Below are 18,464 nucleotides of genomic sequence, written 5' to 3' on the forward strand. Positions count from 1 at the left end.
TTTTGACCGGTAGAAAAAAACATCTCACTTCCCGCAGCAGATAAATGGCTCTGGTCGCTATTGTTGTAAAGTTAGTTACAAATGGTCAGGAATAGTATTGCCGTAGATAACACTAGTATTGTATTTGGTAGGTTTTGAGCTGATCGGTTCCCAACTTTAGCAGATTTTTCGATGTTTATAAAATTAGGCGAAGTATGGTTATATGGAAGTCAAGGGACTCGACGGTAACTTTTAATTCCATGGTTGGGTACACAAAGACAATCAAAAGACTCGAACCCAAACTAACCGAGGTCACCAAGGTCACGAGGTAGGTAAATTTAAAAAATAAAACATAAACTTAGGACTTATGGTAAGTAATGGAGGACCGAAGGATATAATATAAGTCTGGCTAGTGAAAGATGAGACTGAAATTACCCGGCAAATTAAAAAAAAAATCGGAGGGCATCCCCAAAATTATAGTGAAAAAATTTGAATAGTTAACTCAATTTGATACTTGCAATTTTTTAATGTAAACCGCACAGTAATGTTTTCACACATCTCCGTTTTTAGAAAACCTCTCTGTTTTTTACACCTCATCAGGGGGTTGGGGGTTCGATTCTCTGGCACGCTGATGCCCCTGATACATCTTCCAGTTTTACTGTCAAAAAAAACATTTTTGTGTGTGTTTATCACATATCGTAACCAATGATGTAATATCGTATCGCTTATAATCGTAACATAATATTAGCACATGAGAGGTATGGTTTTAGAAAACATAATTAATATTTATATCTTTTACGGATTTAAACCAAGTATCAAAATAAAATTGTCATACTAAATACCGACGTTGATAGACATTTTAGGGTTGCCATCTAAAAAGTTTGGAAAAAAGCCGAGTGTCATCTTTCATTAGCCAAACTCTATTACAAGTTACGAATTACGACTGAACTAAACCGGGAACGTTATTTTAACAGCTAATAGTTATGCATTTATTGAAATATGAATTTTGAATAATGCAATAAATAAAACTTCTGTTTATTGTAGTAGGTACAGTAGGTAGTGCAGGTATTTTGCATGATTTAACAAAGTATAAAAAGGTTTTATAATGTTATTAAATTACCGATAAGTTGCTACCGGTTTTTTTATTTATGTCAATCATTGCTCTTCTATGGGCAGCACAGCACTATGCGACGCGCCGCTTGCTTGCTAATGTCAAAGTCAAAAAAAACTAGTCACAAAGTCATTTTTATTTTGCTGTTAGTCCATTATTCGCAAAAACATTGCTATTTTGCATTTAACGTGATAAAGTTTATTTAATAACTTATGTAATTATTATCTCCGATGATATTTTACCAGTCTAACAATGCAAAAGAACAAATAAGAGCCTCAGATGCGTCCAAAAAGTGACTAGAAATGGACCAACAATTCTCATTGTCTTGGAACAATTTCCACGGGAACCTCAGTAAAGGGTTTGCAAGTTTATTAGGAAACGGAGAATTCGTTGATGTAACCATTGCTGTGGACGGCCACTTGCTACAAGCGCATAAAGTTATACTTTCAATATGCTCTCCATATTTCAAAAAAATGTTCCAATTAAATCCCTGTCAGCATCCAATTGGTAAGTAATTGATTATTGTACTGACTTGTGTAACACTGAATTAATTAAAGCCAGTAAAAACGAATGATGTATTACATTAACATCCAAATTCACTAGTCTGAACAGCTGTTATTCTTGTAACTACTTGGTCGGTTTACAGAAATACTAAATCTAGAAATGTTAATTGATAATTAAGTATGCAACAACTACTGTAAATTTTAATTAAAAACATCTTTTCTTATCCCCTTTTTGTAAATAAACAAAATGGCATAGGTAAATTATGCTTTTGCAGTAGCCAAAAAGGATTTTTGAAAACATCAAAGATAGAATTATTACTAGAAATTACTAAATCAAGCTTACATAATATTATTGTAAAGGCGAAAGTATGTGTATTTGTTGCTCTTTAATGCAAAAACTGCTGGATGGATTTGGCTACTCTTTATCCTGAAAAACTAAAGAGTTCCCATGTGATTTTTAAAAAACCTATATCCACGCAAACAAAGTCGCAGGCATCAGTTAGTTTACTATAAGAACCTTGGCCTACGCATTGTACATGTTCTGAGTTCTGATAACATATATATTATTTTGTTACATTTACCTTTTATATTTTGCAGTGGTGTTAAGAGATGTCACACACAAGGCCATGAGAGATTTATTGCAATTTATGTATCATGGTGAAGTGAGTGTGAAGCGGGAAGATCTCACTAGCTTTATAGGCACTGCTGAAGTGTTACAGATCAAAGGATTAACTAATAAGGAGGTATGTTGTCTAATATAACTCAGTTTTTAGAGTTCTGTACCAAAATGGTAAAAATGGAACCCTTGTGGTGCGATTTTCAACTATTAAGGATATCTATAAAAAATTTGGAATAGTAGTTGTATATATTAGGGGCCCAAATCATTGGAAATTGGAATAAAAAAAATCTAAAATTGTTTTTGATTGTTGTAATTCAAAATTGTGATGTGAAAAAATTGTAATTAAAAAAGGTGGGAAAATAGGGGGTTTGAAAATTTTAAAGTAAGCTAACTACGCCAAGTGAAGTATCATATCAAAGGGATTTAGGTGCATTCTAATCATCAGTCCGTAAATCATCATATATCTTATGATGATTTACGGACATTCTAAAACAAATTTTTATTTATCTGTCATAAAAAATACCATTGCCCCAATATTTATGGCCAATAGAAGTTTATATAATATATTTCACAGGAAAAATTAAACCAACGCTCTAACTAGTATAGGTATTCATAAAAAAGTGATTCTTATTGTTTTACTTCTGTAGTATGAAACTTGGTGACGACTGATTCACACTTGGCCCGTTTTTTCAATCTCACTTGTTGTTATATTAGCAAGAAACACTAATCTTGCTGTAATGCATCGTCCTTGTCGTGCGAACGAAGTCACAGGGAAAAGCTAGTTACTATAATAAAAAAACTAATACATTGGTACTTTCAATTACAGACTGAAGAAGAAGTGTTTGATTCTGATAAAGAGGCAGCTAAACCACGACTAGAACCTCAAAATGTCAGTCCAGATGCAGAATCAAGCACATCTGACGCATATGACTCGACAACAAACGAAATTCCAGAAAATAACGATATTGACTTACGAAAACAAAGGCAATTCATTGAGAAACTTCAAAGACTAAGTAGTTTAAAAAGAAAATCAGAGGAATTCATACAAAAGAATCAGAATTCAGATGTTGTCAATTCAGAAAAAAGGCCAAAGGTCACTGATAAAACTGCATACAGTAAGTCAAATAATCAATTACTACAATCCAGTAAGATTGAAAATATTAGAAATTTGTATGAAGAAAATGCTGTTGAAATTACTACATCTCTAAATCCGAGTATGCAAAAGTCGTGTACAGAAAAAGAAGCAATGGATCATAAAAATAATTGTTTACCAGAAAACACAGTGGAATTAAAAACGGAATGTGATGATAGTGATATTATAGTGACAGATCCAGCTGTATGTACCACTCCAAAAAGTTATGATAACTCAAGAGAAGGAAAGCCAAGTATGTTACTACCTATGGAGTATCAGTCGCCACAAGAAAGTGAGTATATTTTCATATAGTTTCTTGTAGTTTTTTTAGAAGTAAATCATTTTAGTAAACATAAAAACTAAAAACTTTATTATCTACATAGTTTTAGTTTACTTACCAAGCACACATATTTTATCATGAAAAATTACAATGGTGGTGCAGTTACACGCAAGTGACAACAACAACAATTGTACAAAGTTTTAACCCAATCGGATGAACAATGCATGAACACATAACAAGCAAACAACAATAATTTTTTAAATATTATGATGTCAACATCCTAGAGCCCCAAATAAGTTTAATAAACAAAAGTAGAGTAACTTTTACGCGCGATTGAAGTAAACATGACACGCTAATTCAAAACTCAGACAAAGGCTTCACAGTTAATTTTCAACTTTCTGTCACAAACTAATTTTCTTTGCTTGCTACTTCTTAGCTTTCTTTTGCAAGTAAGAATAGAGATTGTGTTGAAAATGCAATCATTTGTTAATTTTTCTAGCATATGTTGTTTTCTTTTGCAAACTCTTGATGCTATGAAAACACGATGGCATTTTCAACATTGTCAGTCAGTTTCCTACAATTTTTTTGAATATTATCGTGATATTTATTGAAAATGCCCATCGTGATTTCAGATTGCACCAGTCTGAGCGCATTGTTCATGGACCTTAAAAACTTAGTGAACGGTAAAGTCACGAACACTTTAACGAGTAACGAGGAATTTCCAAAAAATGCCATGGAGCATCGTCTCGTGACAATTCCCCAGAAAGAAGATGGGAAAAAGAAATATCCCCAAAGATCGTGCAGACTCTGCTGGAGAATAGGTCGTCGTAGAGATACGAGATTCATGTGCAGCGCTTGCGAATTGCCGTTTTGCAAGTCGCCATGCTTTGAAATACATTTTAACGATATGTTCAAAGTATCACAAATACAAGGAGATTATTACGCTAATTAGTTGATAGGTTTGCTATTGCTTTTAGCCTCTTAAGAGGTGCTAGTATTAAGAAATAGTATATTTTTGTAATCACAAGTGATATAAAGCATAAAACAATATAAACGAATCATAGATTCATTTAGATTGGGACCAAAATGTTTATGAGAGAAATACTTTATGATAAAATTATGGAAGAAAGAAATATAAAGATAGTTCCACTCATTTGTGCATTAGTTTCTTTGAAGTGTATGAAATAATATTATCATTTTATTTTGCTAGTATTAAGATAGCATTTGAACAAGACTCATATTTTTTTGAAATACAAGTACTTATAGCACAGAAAGAAAGTAAAAATGATTGAAACTATCTAAACCATTAACTATTTTTGAAAAAAGATGTTACATAACTATTTTATATAACTGAAAGTTACACTCAAAGTTAAATGAAGAAATCTATATTTTTAGAATTTTTACCAGTGGTATACTAACTTATAATGTTAGTAACCTATCGTAGATACTAAGGGACTTTTCTCCAGTGCCAATACACTCTGTTGCTTAGTTTCTTTAAACTGTGTGAATTTATTGTGCCATCAATCCTCTGCCATATTATTCAAAAGACTTGATTGCTCATATTCTAGTCTATTTATTGTATTTAATTAGGGCTTATTACGTAAGCGACTAATGTAAGGTTGTGTTGTGAATTGCATTGCTGTAAAATGCATGTGAAACAATATGCAGGTATACTATAGTATAGACGTTTTATAAGCGTCTTTTCAGACGTGCCACAACCACATTCCTTAAAAGCACTTAGTTTCGCAGTGTGTTCAATTTTAGTTCGTTAACGCGTCGTTTCATTCACACATACGATAATTTGCAGTCGCGTTCAAGGACTGTTGCGAACGTGTGGTCAGTACCGATAACATGGCGTCTTTAAACGCAAGCTGTGCTGGACAAACGCAACTCCATCGCAACCAAACGTAATTTGTAATAGAAATAGAAAGATTTTTTATTCAAATGAACTTTTACAAGTGTTTTGGAGTCGTTAAGTGAACCACGGGTTCGGAAGGCCTTTCCTATCAAGAAGATCCAGTAAAAAACTCTGCGGTTGCTGTTCCATAACAAGGTATGCCTAACACTTGTGTAGAACACTACAAGTTTAATGGACTGCCCCATCTATATGTGATTTAGTAAATTAAATCAACAAATTTTAATTTTGTTTGTGTGATTATAACCACAAATTCACGGTTTTCGGATTTATTCCTTTACTTGTGCTATAAGACCTACCTACCTGCCAAAAAGAATACTCATTCCCACAAACGACTTCTGGACTTGCTGATGGAATGTAACTGAACCATTCACACACAAGGCACAATTGCTGTCTGGCGACATTTTAGCCGCCGTGGTGTGGCCCGTCTGAATAAACTCTAAGCAAAATAATAAACACAACCTAAATGTCGCGTCTTTACCCGTGACTTATGATATTTAGTGATCTCTATTTTGTATTGGTGAAGTGAAATTTTGAATAAAAATTATATTTACATTCCAAAACGTGATAAAATATATTCAATTCGTATTGTATCGGCTAAGGTCCTTAGGATAAAAAAATATGTTGTTTGGGGAGAAAAAGTATTTTTGTATTGCGTGTGTGAGTTTTTATAACAAAGTATACTGGCGTGTTTTATATTACGAATATTAAAGGATGTATACAAATATGTTCGGTTTTATTTTTAATTTATATTTCCTTTTTTTAACAGGGCTTTTTATTTCAATTTTAAAAAATATGTTAAGATCAGATTTCTCTTAGCTAATGCGTTTACTTAGCCTTAGGCTGGTTAAAGTAGCTAATTCTGTTGTAGGCAATCTCTTAACTAAATTGACACGTCTAAATAGGTACACGTACATAGAGAGTACCTACTTTGAAATGGTTAGAAAGACAGTCAAGTTTAGAGACTGAACAGAATATTAACCACACTGGCCGCTATCGCGTTAGCTCGTTTCTCAATAAATGCAATTAAAAATCAATTGCATTGTTCATTTGATTAATAGTGAGAGCGACTATCGTTTAACTTTAAGCAATAATATCAATGTGCGGCCAGCATTACTGTTTTGATATCGTATTTCTTAAAGCTGATCGCATACGAAATATCAGCCCTGTGCGGCGGGCGCAGCTAACGGTTAACCTGAAAAATGTATGCCGCATGTGATTGATGCGATTGTGCGATCACCTGTATAATTCTGCCTACAGTTGATACCAAGATTGCCAAGCAAAAACTGATCTTCAACCTGCGCTGTGATTTATCGATTTATTCGATGGCAAAAAGTGAGGCACGACGGCGGCGAGGCTGTCTGTTTCACCGCGCTATTGATTCGTCAAGTTAACCTTTTCGCGCGCAGCAGAACTCTTAGGCTCATTTTACATAGCCGCGGAATGGAATGGAAGCGAATTCTTGGAACGAAATTGTACATCGTATATGAGTTTCATGATAACTGTAACGCCCAAACTAGATACGAGTCAAAAAAAAAGGTCTCGCGTCTTACGGGGAATTCTCGCGCGTTCTTGAGGATTTCCGTAGCGACTGTCGGCGACTGTTGAATCCGAGAGAAATCGCGCGAAGGAGGGAGTCGCGCAGTACGGCGTCAAGCGTCTACGAAACAGCCTCAATGCACAGTCGCGACATTTCGCGAGCATTCTCGCGAAATTGACGCTTCTGTTCTATTCCGTTCCGCTGCAATGTATATTGAGCCTCATGGTGCGCGCAAAACTAATAGTCAAATCTATCCAGACCACCCACAGAATTTTCTAAATCTGTGATCCAGACCGAACCAATGAACGGTATATGACTGCGCATTGTCAGATCTCAGCTATAGTACGCGACAGGTGAGATGGGAATCGGGGTATGAGGCGGGGGACCCCCACGCTCTTCCGCAACGGGTTAGCGCGGGGGTTGTACGGGTATGCGGGACGTCCCCATCCCAGTTGCCATCTCAACCTGTCGGGCACTATAGGCCTGTGTATTAATCCTCAGTCTATGGCCTGTCGCAACTCAAGATTCAGATAGATTACCTAGTCATACCTACCTACTTGTTTTGTGATCGCTACTTGACGCCAACTGAAAAAATTAAAATAATATTTTTTTACCCTATTACAGATGCTCTATCCTTGGTTATGAATGGCAGCTGCGAGTCCCAGTTACCAGTCAGATACAAATATATTTACAGTAGAAAGGGGCACAAGCAGTTAGTCTATATGAATTTCGTGTACACCAAGCACTCAACCACTCATGGCAAAACTTCGTGGAGATGTGTACAGTACTTCTCTTTGAACAGATGTCCGGCCACCGTGGAGACCATAGACCAAATGATATACGCTGTGAACCACAAACACAACCACGAGGATTGTTACGAGAAACTGTTGAAGAATAAGATTTTCGAAATGGATGGATTGCAGAGTAAATAAAGCTTAATACATAATATTGATATTAGATGGATGAATTAAGATTAAGCAATTCGCTGAGAATCTCTCGATAGATATCTACGAGTGGTGTCTTATGTTTTGTGGAACTCCTTACAAAAAAACATGTCCAGCTGTGGACATTTATCTGTTGAAGTGATGACGAATATCACAATTTTAGTTACGTAGTATAATTAGGTCAAAGGATTGTGTGTGAAGTCTGCCAAACCATACTCTGCTAGCCGCAGCGTGGTGAGCTATGGCCAAGCCCTTCTCATTCTTAGAGGATTCCCGTGCTCAGTAGTGAGTCGGCGATGGTAACGACAACGTCGAAACTTAATGGCGACCACTCATCATAACCAAATTGCCGCACGCGGTGAATTTTTCAATTCGAAGTCGCTAATCGCTAATGGGTTGGTAGCGGCTCGTCTCGTACTAAAAAATCGTTGTTTTTGGTGTAGACTTCGGCCGTGGCTAGTTACCAGCATATCGGCAAAGCCGTGCCGATAAGCGATTTAGTGTTCCGGTACAAACCAATATGGGCTAAATGTAATAACTGCCATTCTTCTTCCAGATTAGCCAGTTTCCGTCTTTTTTTCGATTATTCGGCTTCGGCTTCGTCCAAAAATCCAAAAGTCGGATACAATAAGTATGAAACCATTCAAACGTAGGTGTTTTAGTGCCTACCTACTGCAAAAAACATATTACGTATAGTTTAACTGTGTGAACGGTTCTATATTACGTATTCGGTAAAATTTATCCTGCAAAAACACGTACGGTTATTTTCGTGTGAAACCAGACTAATAGACCATCAGTTAAGACGTAAATTAAAAGTATACAAATACAAAATACCTACCTAGTTGTAATAAGAAAGTATTATTCAAAAAAAATATTAGTACATAAAAAGTGTAAAGTTCCTACCATATTTTAATTAATTAGGTGTAAACTAGCTGTTACATAATATTTACTCAAATGGGTTTACTTAAAACTGACTATTTTATGGATAATTTTTTATAAAAATTGTACATAGTTTAAAAAAATCATCTATCAGCGTTTTTTGTATTATTTTATTTTTGACATTATCTAGTCATAGTATTTGTTTGTAATAAATTATTGCATACTAAAACAATGCGGCTAATTTTGCTGTACACACTCATAACTAAAAAAAAAAATGGACATATCTAAATCTAGTGTTATCCTTTTTCTCAGAAAGCATTATGAAAGAGATAGCAATATATTTCTTTAGAGAGAGCTGTCATTTTATTTCAGCTTAGAGATTTCGTAGGTACAACAGAATTTTAGCCACAATTTGGCCAGTTCTGTTGTCTTTCAGTTTCATAATGCTCCCTGCGGAAGTGTAGTTACTCTATCCACAGTGAGAAGTTAGTAGAAGGCTCTCTCAGTTACTTTATCCCATACAAATGACAAAGACAAAAACTCAGTGGGCGTTAACCATTTTGAGTCACCAACCAATAACAAACAAAACTATGTTTTCGAATTGAATTTCAAACGTTTTTTGAGGATTCGTCTGTGTTGGTATTAGCTGGCGGGCGTGCTCTGCCTTTTTGCAGTGTTTTTTTTTGTTAAAACTGGGAAGCGCTCTAAAGGGGTGCCGTGCGTATGTCGGCGAGTGCCGGCACAGATGGGGTCCATACTTGTATAGTTTAACTAACTTGTTACAAATAACTACAAACTTGACATTGGCTAATCTTTGTTAAGCCAGACGAAAGAGAGAAAAAAAAACGTTTTTTGAAAATATTTTCGAATTTAATTTCGAATATTTTTTGAAAACATGTTTGTGATTGGTTGGTCACTCAAAATGGTTAACGCCCACTGTGTTTTTTTCTTTACTGTAGGATAGTGTATAGATTTAGATCTATCAATTTGCAGCCATAACACAACTGAATAGGTCCTTGCGGTAGTGGAGCGGTGCGGCAGCGGTGTGATGACGTGACGTGGAGCTCAGTGATTCGTCAACTTGTGGCAACTATCATCCCTCCCGCACCGCCCCAATACCGCAGGAGCTTACTCAATTATGTGCTATACCTATACAGGGTGTAACCAGAAGTCAGAACGCTAGCAAAAACGAAGATAGGTACTTATGATTACTGATAAGATACCATTAAAAAAAAAACTACAATTTTTTTAATCCTGTATTTTTTAAAACTACAAAATATATTGCAAATTAACATCTTACAGACGCAAGAGGTCAACGTACGTTCCGTAAATAGTTCACTCGAAGTCAATGCCGCGTCGTAGGTGGGGCATTGGCTTAAGTTTTGCACGCTATACAATGCGGGTTTGAAAAATACTAAATCACTAAAACTACAAGATAAGGCAAACGGTTATTGGCATTGGATTGTGTTAAGGTAGTATAATATAATAACGCTAAGTTTTTGCTAGTGTTTTGGTTACACCCTGTATAGTTTAGATTGTATAAAACACAATCAGCCACAATAACTCATAATTATTATTATTGTATAAAGGCAGTTACGAGTAAAAAATGAAAATACGTGTAAATAATGATAATACTTAACATTTATTTTGTAACTACTATAATACATTTATTTACACTTATTAAAATAAATTATTTAAGTTTTACATAGTTTTGATGGTACTGCCGTGCCCTTGTTCGCTAGAACCGCAGCCATCCTTTTCCTTGGTCTATGCTTTTTACTGAATCCTACTCCTGAAACCAATTTATTCCATTGATGAAATAAGCACAACAAAGTATCGACGCTATGTTGTCAGATGTCTATCACTATCATTTAGTTCCAAGTACACTCACAGCTGCTACCAGCGCCCAAATGGCGGAAATCGATTTGCTTCAAAAAAAGGTCGGCAACCGCAGGTCCAGCATACTTGTATTAGTAGAGGTCAATGGTAACAAAGAAAAATACTTACGAATATCTACATCTGGTTTCTCATCGAGCCCCAACGACCGGGCAACAGCGTCTAGGTCCATATTGAGTAAATTGAAGACTTGCTTTAGCTTTTTAACTTCGAACGCTCGTATGTAGCCTTCGAAAGCTTCAATCGCTAACTTGTGGAATCCAGGATCTTCCATCGCTGTTTTCATCTGAAGAAAAAAAATTCAGGAGTCGAGGGATGGTCTCATAGAAGCGTGATATGCGTAGAAGTAATCTAAGAAAAAAAAAAAAAAAAGAATTTTTCTTAGATTACTTCTACGCATATCTCAGTGAAAGTAATTATTTTAACTTGTGCAGAAAAGCGCAACCTAACGCCGACTAAAACTGAATGCACACCAATGAAATATAGACCTTACGTTTTACGTAAAGATCAAGATCATCATTCGCTATCTCGCTCAAAATTCGCGCGTACAAAACAGCGCCGAGACAACAACCAATAGAGGACGGACGCACGCTATGATTGGCCGAGATATTTTTGCACCACTCAAAAATAAGATTTCTGCGCAGGTACATCGCCGTAACTTATAAAAATGGTAGTATCTAAGATACGAGATTGCTGTATCTGTCAGCTCGTTGTCTCTAGTTCTATAGAAGCTGGTTGTTCCTTTTGGAAGTCCATGATATACAAGGAACCTAAAGATTAATTTGCTATTGCAGCATGCGATATGCAACACCCGCCCTTCCACTGCTAAACATGCAGGAAAAGCCAGCTACCAAGCAAGCAATACGCATCAGCACGACACAAATAGCCTCAATAGCTCAACAGGTTGAGGAGCCGACTGAATTCTAAAAGGTCAGCGGTTCAAACCCCACCCGTTGCACTATTGTCGTACCTACTCCTAATACAGCTTTGCGCTTAGTTGGAGGGGAAAGGGGAATATTAGTCATGATTAACATGGCTAATATTCTTTAAAAAAAATAAAAAATGCCCCAAAACACTCTCGACGCCGACATCAGAGCGAAACGTACATGCTGCATGTTGCACCAAACAGATTTGTCTGTTTCAGCAGATTATATCAAATTAAGCTTTTGGTTTCTTGTGTGTCACCTCGTTGGCTTACCGTGGACGACAAATCGCTATAGCGGTCCCATAACTCGTACTTGTCAAGGTATACCCTCGCGTCGCGCAAGTGAGCGACGAAATCTTTCTCTTCAGGCCTCAGCAGCAGCACCGCGCGGCCTTCCGCGCCCAGCCCGCGCGCCGTCCTGCCCACTCTATGAATGTATTCCTTGAAATATGAATCAGAAATGTGTATGCATTCATCTAGCCTAGCAGATAGCCCTGAGGTCGTTCAACGTTTTGCCGTGTTGGCTTTTTAGTGGAAACGTTCCACGTCAAGCCAGTTGCCCTACATCTGCCGCGTGCGCGTCTTGTAATTTAGATTCGTAAAGTAAATAACCGACCGACGATAGTAAGCGCCTGGCGGGAAGTGGCTGGATGAGGAAGGCTGAGGACCGGGTGTGGTGGCGCTCTTTAGGGAAGGCCTATGTCCAACAGTGGACGTCCACAGGCTGATGATGAAATAAATAAACAGCGATTTATTCAAAAGTGAACAATTGTGTTATTTTTACCACGACCGTGGTGGACTGGAGGAGTTCGGCGCTGCAGTGGGACTCCACACGGGGCCGGCATCCGAGCCCCAAGCTCTGGAGAGCATGCATACCCAAAAGCCCTAATGGTTGCGAACCTCCGTTAGGAAACGGCACTAGAAGAAGATTAATTCAACATTCATCATCAACCTATCCCCTGCTCACTATTGAGTAAGGGTTTCCTTTCAGAATGAGAAGGGTTTGGCCATAGTCCACAACACTGGCCAAGAGTGCAGGCAGACTTCACACTCTTGAAGACATTATGGAGAACTGTCATGCATACTGTTTCCTTACGATGTTTTCCTTCACAGTTAAAGTGAGACGCGATATTTGTCTAAAATGTACGTTATATATGCGTGCCGGGATTTCCAATGGTACTTAATCTAAACCTGGTTGGTTTCCAATCCAAATTTATCTCAGAAGTTTGAGTCTCAAAATGATACAGTCAAAAATCCCACTAATTCAACGGTTAAACTTATCAGTTGTACTAGTGGAAAATACCCAAACGAGTTGTAGCCCACAAAATTGTTTAGAATGTACTACTAGTGCTCAATAATATAATACTTAGCGGTTGCGGATTCAAGATCTAGAACAATATAATGAATAACTGTACAAAGCTATGCTACTTACATTGGTGTCTGAGGGTGGGTCAAACTGAACTATCCAATCCACAGCCGGTATGTCCAGTCCCCTTGCAGCCAAATCAGTACAGAAGAGAGCCATCTTTTTGGCATTGTAGAAATTATTTATTGTTGCCGTTCTATCCGCTTGATTCATTTTTCCCTTAAATACAAAATACCTATAGCACTCCTGGATTCTTGATACCTACTTAAATATTAACTAGATTATGCCCGCAACTTAGGTTAACTTAGGCTTAACTTGACTAACTGTCCGCGATTTAGGTTTTAAAAAAATCCTGTGGGAACTCTTTGATTTTCCAGGATAATAAAATATAGCCTCTAGGATTTTGGATAGATAGTAAGTACTAAATAGATAATGTCTGTGACTTCTTCCACATGGGTTGAGGGTACCTCAAAAATTTCATGGGGACTCTTTATTTTGTCAAAACGTAGCACTGAGACAAACAGACATGATTTCACAATAATAATTAATAAGTATGGATTAAATATATCCTTACATGTATACATAGTACAGGCATGTTGCAGTGTTTGCTTAGAAACTCATAGTGAAACTCCACAGACTTGCAACTTGAGAAGAAAACCATAATCTTTGAGTTTTGTGTCTTCTTCAACAGTTTGTGTAACCAATGCAGGCGGAATTTTGTTTCGCATATAACATATCTGCAACATAATATTATTATTTATTGGTCATATTTGTATGATTTTATCCCCTAAATAGTATTGAATAAAAAATCCGCGTTACAAACAGATAGACTGCAATAGACAAAGTATCTATAGGGACCAGTAGGGTTGATATGAAATTTTCACCATCAAATCTCACCAACTTTAGCATTCGAGCGACGAACACAATAACGTCATAGTAAAATTGACCTAAAAGCCTTGGTTTAGAGTCGAAAATTCAGTACCACCGATTTTAATCGTAACATATCCGCTTGGTTGTAAATAATAATTAGTAGGAGTCCATTAATCACACTTATTTTGAGGTGGCCAATAATTAAGTAACTGAGGCCTCATTCATACGAGAGCTTTTTTAACGTCCGTTAAAAAAGCGTTCAAATAGAACAAATGCATTCCCAAGTATCTGTTCACACGTCAACGCTTTTTTATCGCGCACTGTTGTATTTTCAGCGCAACGCCGAGTTTTAACGCAACGGTAAAATTATTATTCACCCTTGTTTAAGTCCTTCAACAGTAGCTCTGTCATTGTCTTCATTGGTGTTAATGGCCCGCACATCCTCCTTCATGGCAGACTTGATCAATGCCTCTGTTGTTTCCGACTGTGTTGCACTGAACAACATGGTTTGTCTGTTTTCTATAAATAATACATACTCATGTCAGTTCACTATTAGGGAAAACCATGACTAGTCAGCAAACAATATGGCTACAGCTAGTTCAGGTCAAAATCCTTATTAATCGGAGTCTATGTCTATGTCAAATAGAAAATCTTAAACCACTTGGTTCTAGAAATCGAGCAGTTAGCTGTATTTTTTTTTATATGTCTACTCGTAATGTCTATGTCAATTTGCTATAATCCACCAAGACAGACTTGTATATCATGGAATCCTGTAGGAACTCTGATTTTCTGGCATCAAAAGCAGCATATATTCCCAATGCAAGCTATTTCTGCACCAAATAGATCACGCTCAAGACTTCATTACTATGGATATATAGGTATATAGGATTCTGGGAAAAGAAGTAGCCTATATTCCACAGAATTTTCAAAATCTAAATCCACATTGACAAATTTGCAGACATCATCTGTTTTTCAAAATAGTGTCTGCCTGGCATAAAGCTAGCTGCAAATTTAAAGTGTAAACTGTAAAGTTTACTTACTTGGAAGACGGCTAATGATTTGTTTTAAATCCTCTTCAAAACCATACTGAAATATTTTATCAGCTTCATCTAATACTAGGCAAGTAACATTTCTGTAATCAAACTCTTTTGTTCTCATATGGTCAAACAACCTCCCAGGTGTTGCTACCACTATATGAACTCCTAAAACAAAAATTATTCTCAAAATAATAATACAATCCATACATATATTAAAAATGTGACAGTGTATCCATCCGTCTGTCTGTCTGTTTGTTACCTTTTTTAACTGATTCTGACAAAATCTGGTGAGATAGCTTGCATCCCAGAATTCCCGTAGAATATGTAGACTATCTTTTATCCTGGATAATGAAAAAGTTCCCACTGGTTTTAAAGATCCTTAAAAAATAACGAATAAAGTTGTGGGCATAATCTATAGTATGCATGCCAGATGGACCTAGGTTACATTTTATCTTGGAGCAAAAGAGTTTTCACAGACTTTTAAAAACCTAAATCCACATGCACAAAGTTCATCTAGTAGTGTGTTAAATATTTTGGACAAAATTGTGTAAACATTCAGACAATTAGCTTATACCCAAGACTTAGGGTGAGATCTATAGAGCGCGCTCTGCCTTTGCTTAGACTTAAGACAGAGTTAAAACGAGACAGAGCTATATTTCTCACATAAATCTGTCTCGTTTTAACTCAATCTTAAGTCAGAGCAAAGTCAAAGTGCGCTTTATAGATTTCAGCCTTAGTGTGCGTATAAAACACTATTTGACCTTTTTAGGGGTTGGATTTTCAAAAATACTTTCTTATCTGATGTCTACTTCATAATAGCTACATGCCAATGGTGATCCATCCGATAAGTCAGTCAAACACCTTTTCTTTTATAATAGATAAATAGATATTTTAGATTATTGTGATTCTTACAATATGATAAGCACAACATTTATGTTAGTTCCAAATTACCTTTAGCTAGTTCAGCACTTTGTGCCTTCCTGCTTTCCCCCCCTATTACAAGTGATGATGTAATAGATTCGCAATAAGAAATTATTTCTTGTAGTACTGTGTATGTCTGCGTTGCTAGTTCCCTCGTCGGTGATATAATTATACAGAATGTACCTGAAAGTATATCAACACAGTAATTTATAATTTTATTTACCACAATTAGAGCAATTCCTAAGGTATTGTGACTAATTCAGTTATATACAATCTCTAAGCTAAATGAAATTAAGTTTTAAATGTTAGATTAAATAAATTACCTCACAAATCAGCCATATAAGCTCTTTATTGGAGCATGTAAATGTATACATTGTAATGTGCCCAATCACATAGGTACCTTTTTGAGACTGGTGTTAGTTTGGACCCACAAAGCCAAAAATTTTTTAAATCAAAGATAATCTGGATCCTTAAGAAGACGACTTTGCATGTGGATAGATAATACAAACAAGTAACAGGGAGCTGCTAGATACAATTTGTGCAAGACTTCTGTGTGGAAATCCCTACAAGAGACCCATGTCCAGCTGTGGCTGTGACAGACGTGTCAGTTAACATGATGATTATGATGAATAGATTGAAATTTGAAGCCTACAAATATATTCTCATAGCTTAAAATAATTAAAGAAATAATACATACCCTGTTTAGATTCAACTAAAGCTTTTGCCACTGATTCAACGGCCGGTATTAAAAAGGCTAATGTTTTCCCTGAGCCAGTCTTAGCAGTGGCAACTACATCATCGCCGTGTAGAGCTTTTGGAAGTACTTCAGCTTGAATGTCAGTCATATGTTTAAAACCCATGTTTTTGATAGCACTCAAAGTTGGCTTTGATATTTTGTCCTTGAGGTCCTTAAATTTGGGGTTTTTAGTTTTCTCCTCCATATTATTTATTTCATACTAGCAGTGTTCAATATTAACAAGATAAAGTTGAAAGTTTTAATTAAAGGAAAAACCCAGACTGCGATCTTCTTAATAAATGCTGAAATATAATAGTAAAATTTGTTTTTCTGTTGCTTGGTATATTTTAATGTTGTAGTACATTTACATTTATGAACTCAGAATTTTTTTCTCTTTCATTTGACATCCCACTCGATACAATAGCAAAAAATAATTTTGGACACCCCCACTTATTTTCATGTAACATCCGTTAGGTCAATTTTTTTCGTATAAAGTGTAGTCTATGTCACCCGGACCTTTACGACGAATCGATTGACACCTCATTCATCAAAATCGGCCCAGTAGTTTAGGCGCTATGGTGGAACACACAGTATCTGGATACAAACATACATACATACATAGACTGCTACAATCATAACCCTTCCTTTTACTTTGCCGCAGTCAAGTAAAAACGATTTAAGTACATGTAGATCAGTGATATTATACTAATATATTATTTTAAATAGATATTTATTTATTTTTATTTTTCATGTACCAAAATTGTAGTTACAAAGGAATAATAAATTATGTTACCTTGGAAATTCCTTGGAATAAAAGGTACATATCATAGAATGAGGAATATTAAACTTATTAATTTTTTGCACCTATAACAAATAATAAGTTAATCATTCTATTGTATATTGAGTTATGACTATTATTTGTATTAAGTAAGACATTAAATAGACATTTACATTGTATCTTATCTATACTAATTACTAAAGGATAAATATTCCAGTCCAGTAAGTAGCTAAAAGTATTTATGCTAACCAGTAGATTACTTTGTAAAGTTTATTTACTTCCTAGTACATAAAAATACTTTGACTCCTCAGACAATAAACATTCTAGCATGCTCATGATGCTCACTCGCATTTTACCGCACCAAGGTTATATTAAAATTTACTCATGCTCAAACTATGCAGATCATGCAGATGCACAGTAATTAAATGTGATTAAATGAAGCAAGTAACAATTTATACATTAACATATTTTATAGGTTAGAAATGGGTTCGAAGTTCGAACGTCCTACTTGGTCTTTTTTTCTTCTCTCGTCTGGCTTTACTCTGATTAGCCAATGTCAAGTGTGTAGTTATTTACAAGTTAGGAAAACTATATGTATAAGTATGGACTTCGCCTGTGCTGGCGCCCGCCGACATACACGCGGCGCCCCTCTAGAGCGCTTCTCAGTCAGTTCCTCGGTCAGTTCCACCACCAATAAACACCAGCGGGACACAAAAACCAGCCACTTCTAACAAAAAAACACTCCAAAAAGTCACAACACGCGCGCCAACAAACGCCACCACAGACAAAGTCCTACTTGGTCATACTTGGCATATATTATATATTATTGCCTGGTCTATTTTTTTTTTCTCTTTCGTCTGGCTTTACAAAGATTAGCCAATGTCAAGTTTGTACTTATTTGTAACAAGTTAGATAAACTATACAAGTATGGACCCCGTCTGTACCGGCGCTCGCTGACATACGCACGGCACCCCCTTAGAGCGCTTTCCAGTCAGTTTTAAGAAAAAAAAAAACACTCCAAAAAGGCAGAGCA

General features: G+C 36.2%; 2 protein-coding genes across 4 annotated transcripts; one reads left to right on the forward strand and one right to left on the reverse strand.

The window, feature by feature from the left end:
- Window positions 1–1,196: 1,196 nt before the first annotated feature.
- Window positions 1,197–9,475, forward strand: LOC123868696 (modifier of mdg4-like). Of its 2 annotated transcripts, none has more exons than XM_045911249.1 (4): window positions 1,197–1,597; window positions 2,191–2,336; window positions 3,039–3,636; window positions 7,704–9,475. In XM_045911249.1, exons 1-4 carry the CDS (start codon window positions 1,393–1,395, stop codon window positions 8,009–8,011), a joined length of 1,257 nt encoding a protein of 418 aa, XP_045767205.1. In that variant the 5' UTR covers window positions 1,197–1,392; the 3' UTR covers window positions 8,012–9,475. The 2 variants fall into 2 exon arrangements, with proteins under 2 accessions (XP_045767205.1, XP_045767204.1); XM_045911248.1 differs by lacking the exon at window positions 7,704–9,475 and adding an exon at window positions 4,257–6,266.
- A 1,048-nt stretch (window positions 9,476–10,523) lies between these two features.
- LOC123868695 (probable ATP-dependent RNA helicase pitchoune) lies at window positions 10,524–17,937 on the reverse strand. Of its 2 annotated transcripts, none has more exons than XM_045911246.1 (10): window positions 17,777–17,937; window positions 16,615–16,955; window positions 15,948–16,100; window positions 15,000–15,161; window positions 14,337–14,478; window positions 13,664–13,826; window positions 13,156–13,308; window positions 11,997–12,164; window positions 10,910–11,084; window positions 10,524–10,694 (listed from the first exon to the last, which is right to left on the reverse strand). In XM_045911246.1, exons 2-10 carry the CDS (start codon window positions 16,856–16,858, stop codon window positions 10,597–10,599), a joined length of 1,458 nt encoding a protein of 485 aa, XP_045767202.1. In that variant the 5' UTR covers window positions 16,859–16,955; window positions 17,777–17,937; the 3' UTR covers window positions 10,524–10,596. The 2 variants fall into 2 exon arrangements, with proteins under 2 accessions (XP_045767202.1, XP_045767201.1); XM_045911245.1 differs by having other exon boundaries at window positions 17,681–17,937.
- Between the last annotated feature and the right edge of the window lie 527 nt (window positions 17,938–18,464).

This window comes from Maniola jurtina, chromosome 10 (genome assembly GCF_905333055.1).
Source record: "Maniola jurtina chromosome 10, ilManJurt1.1, whole genome shotgun sequence".
In the NCBI taxonomy this organism is placed as follows: domain Eukaryota; kingdom Metazoa; phylum Arthropoda; class Insecta; order Lepidoptera; family Nymphalidae; genus Maniola; species Maniola jurtina.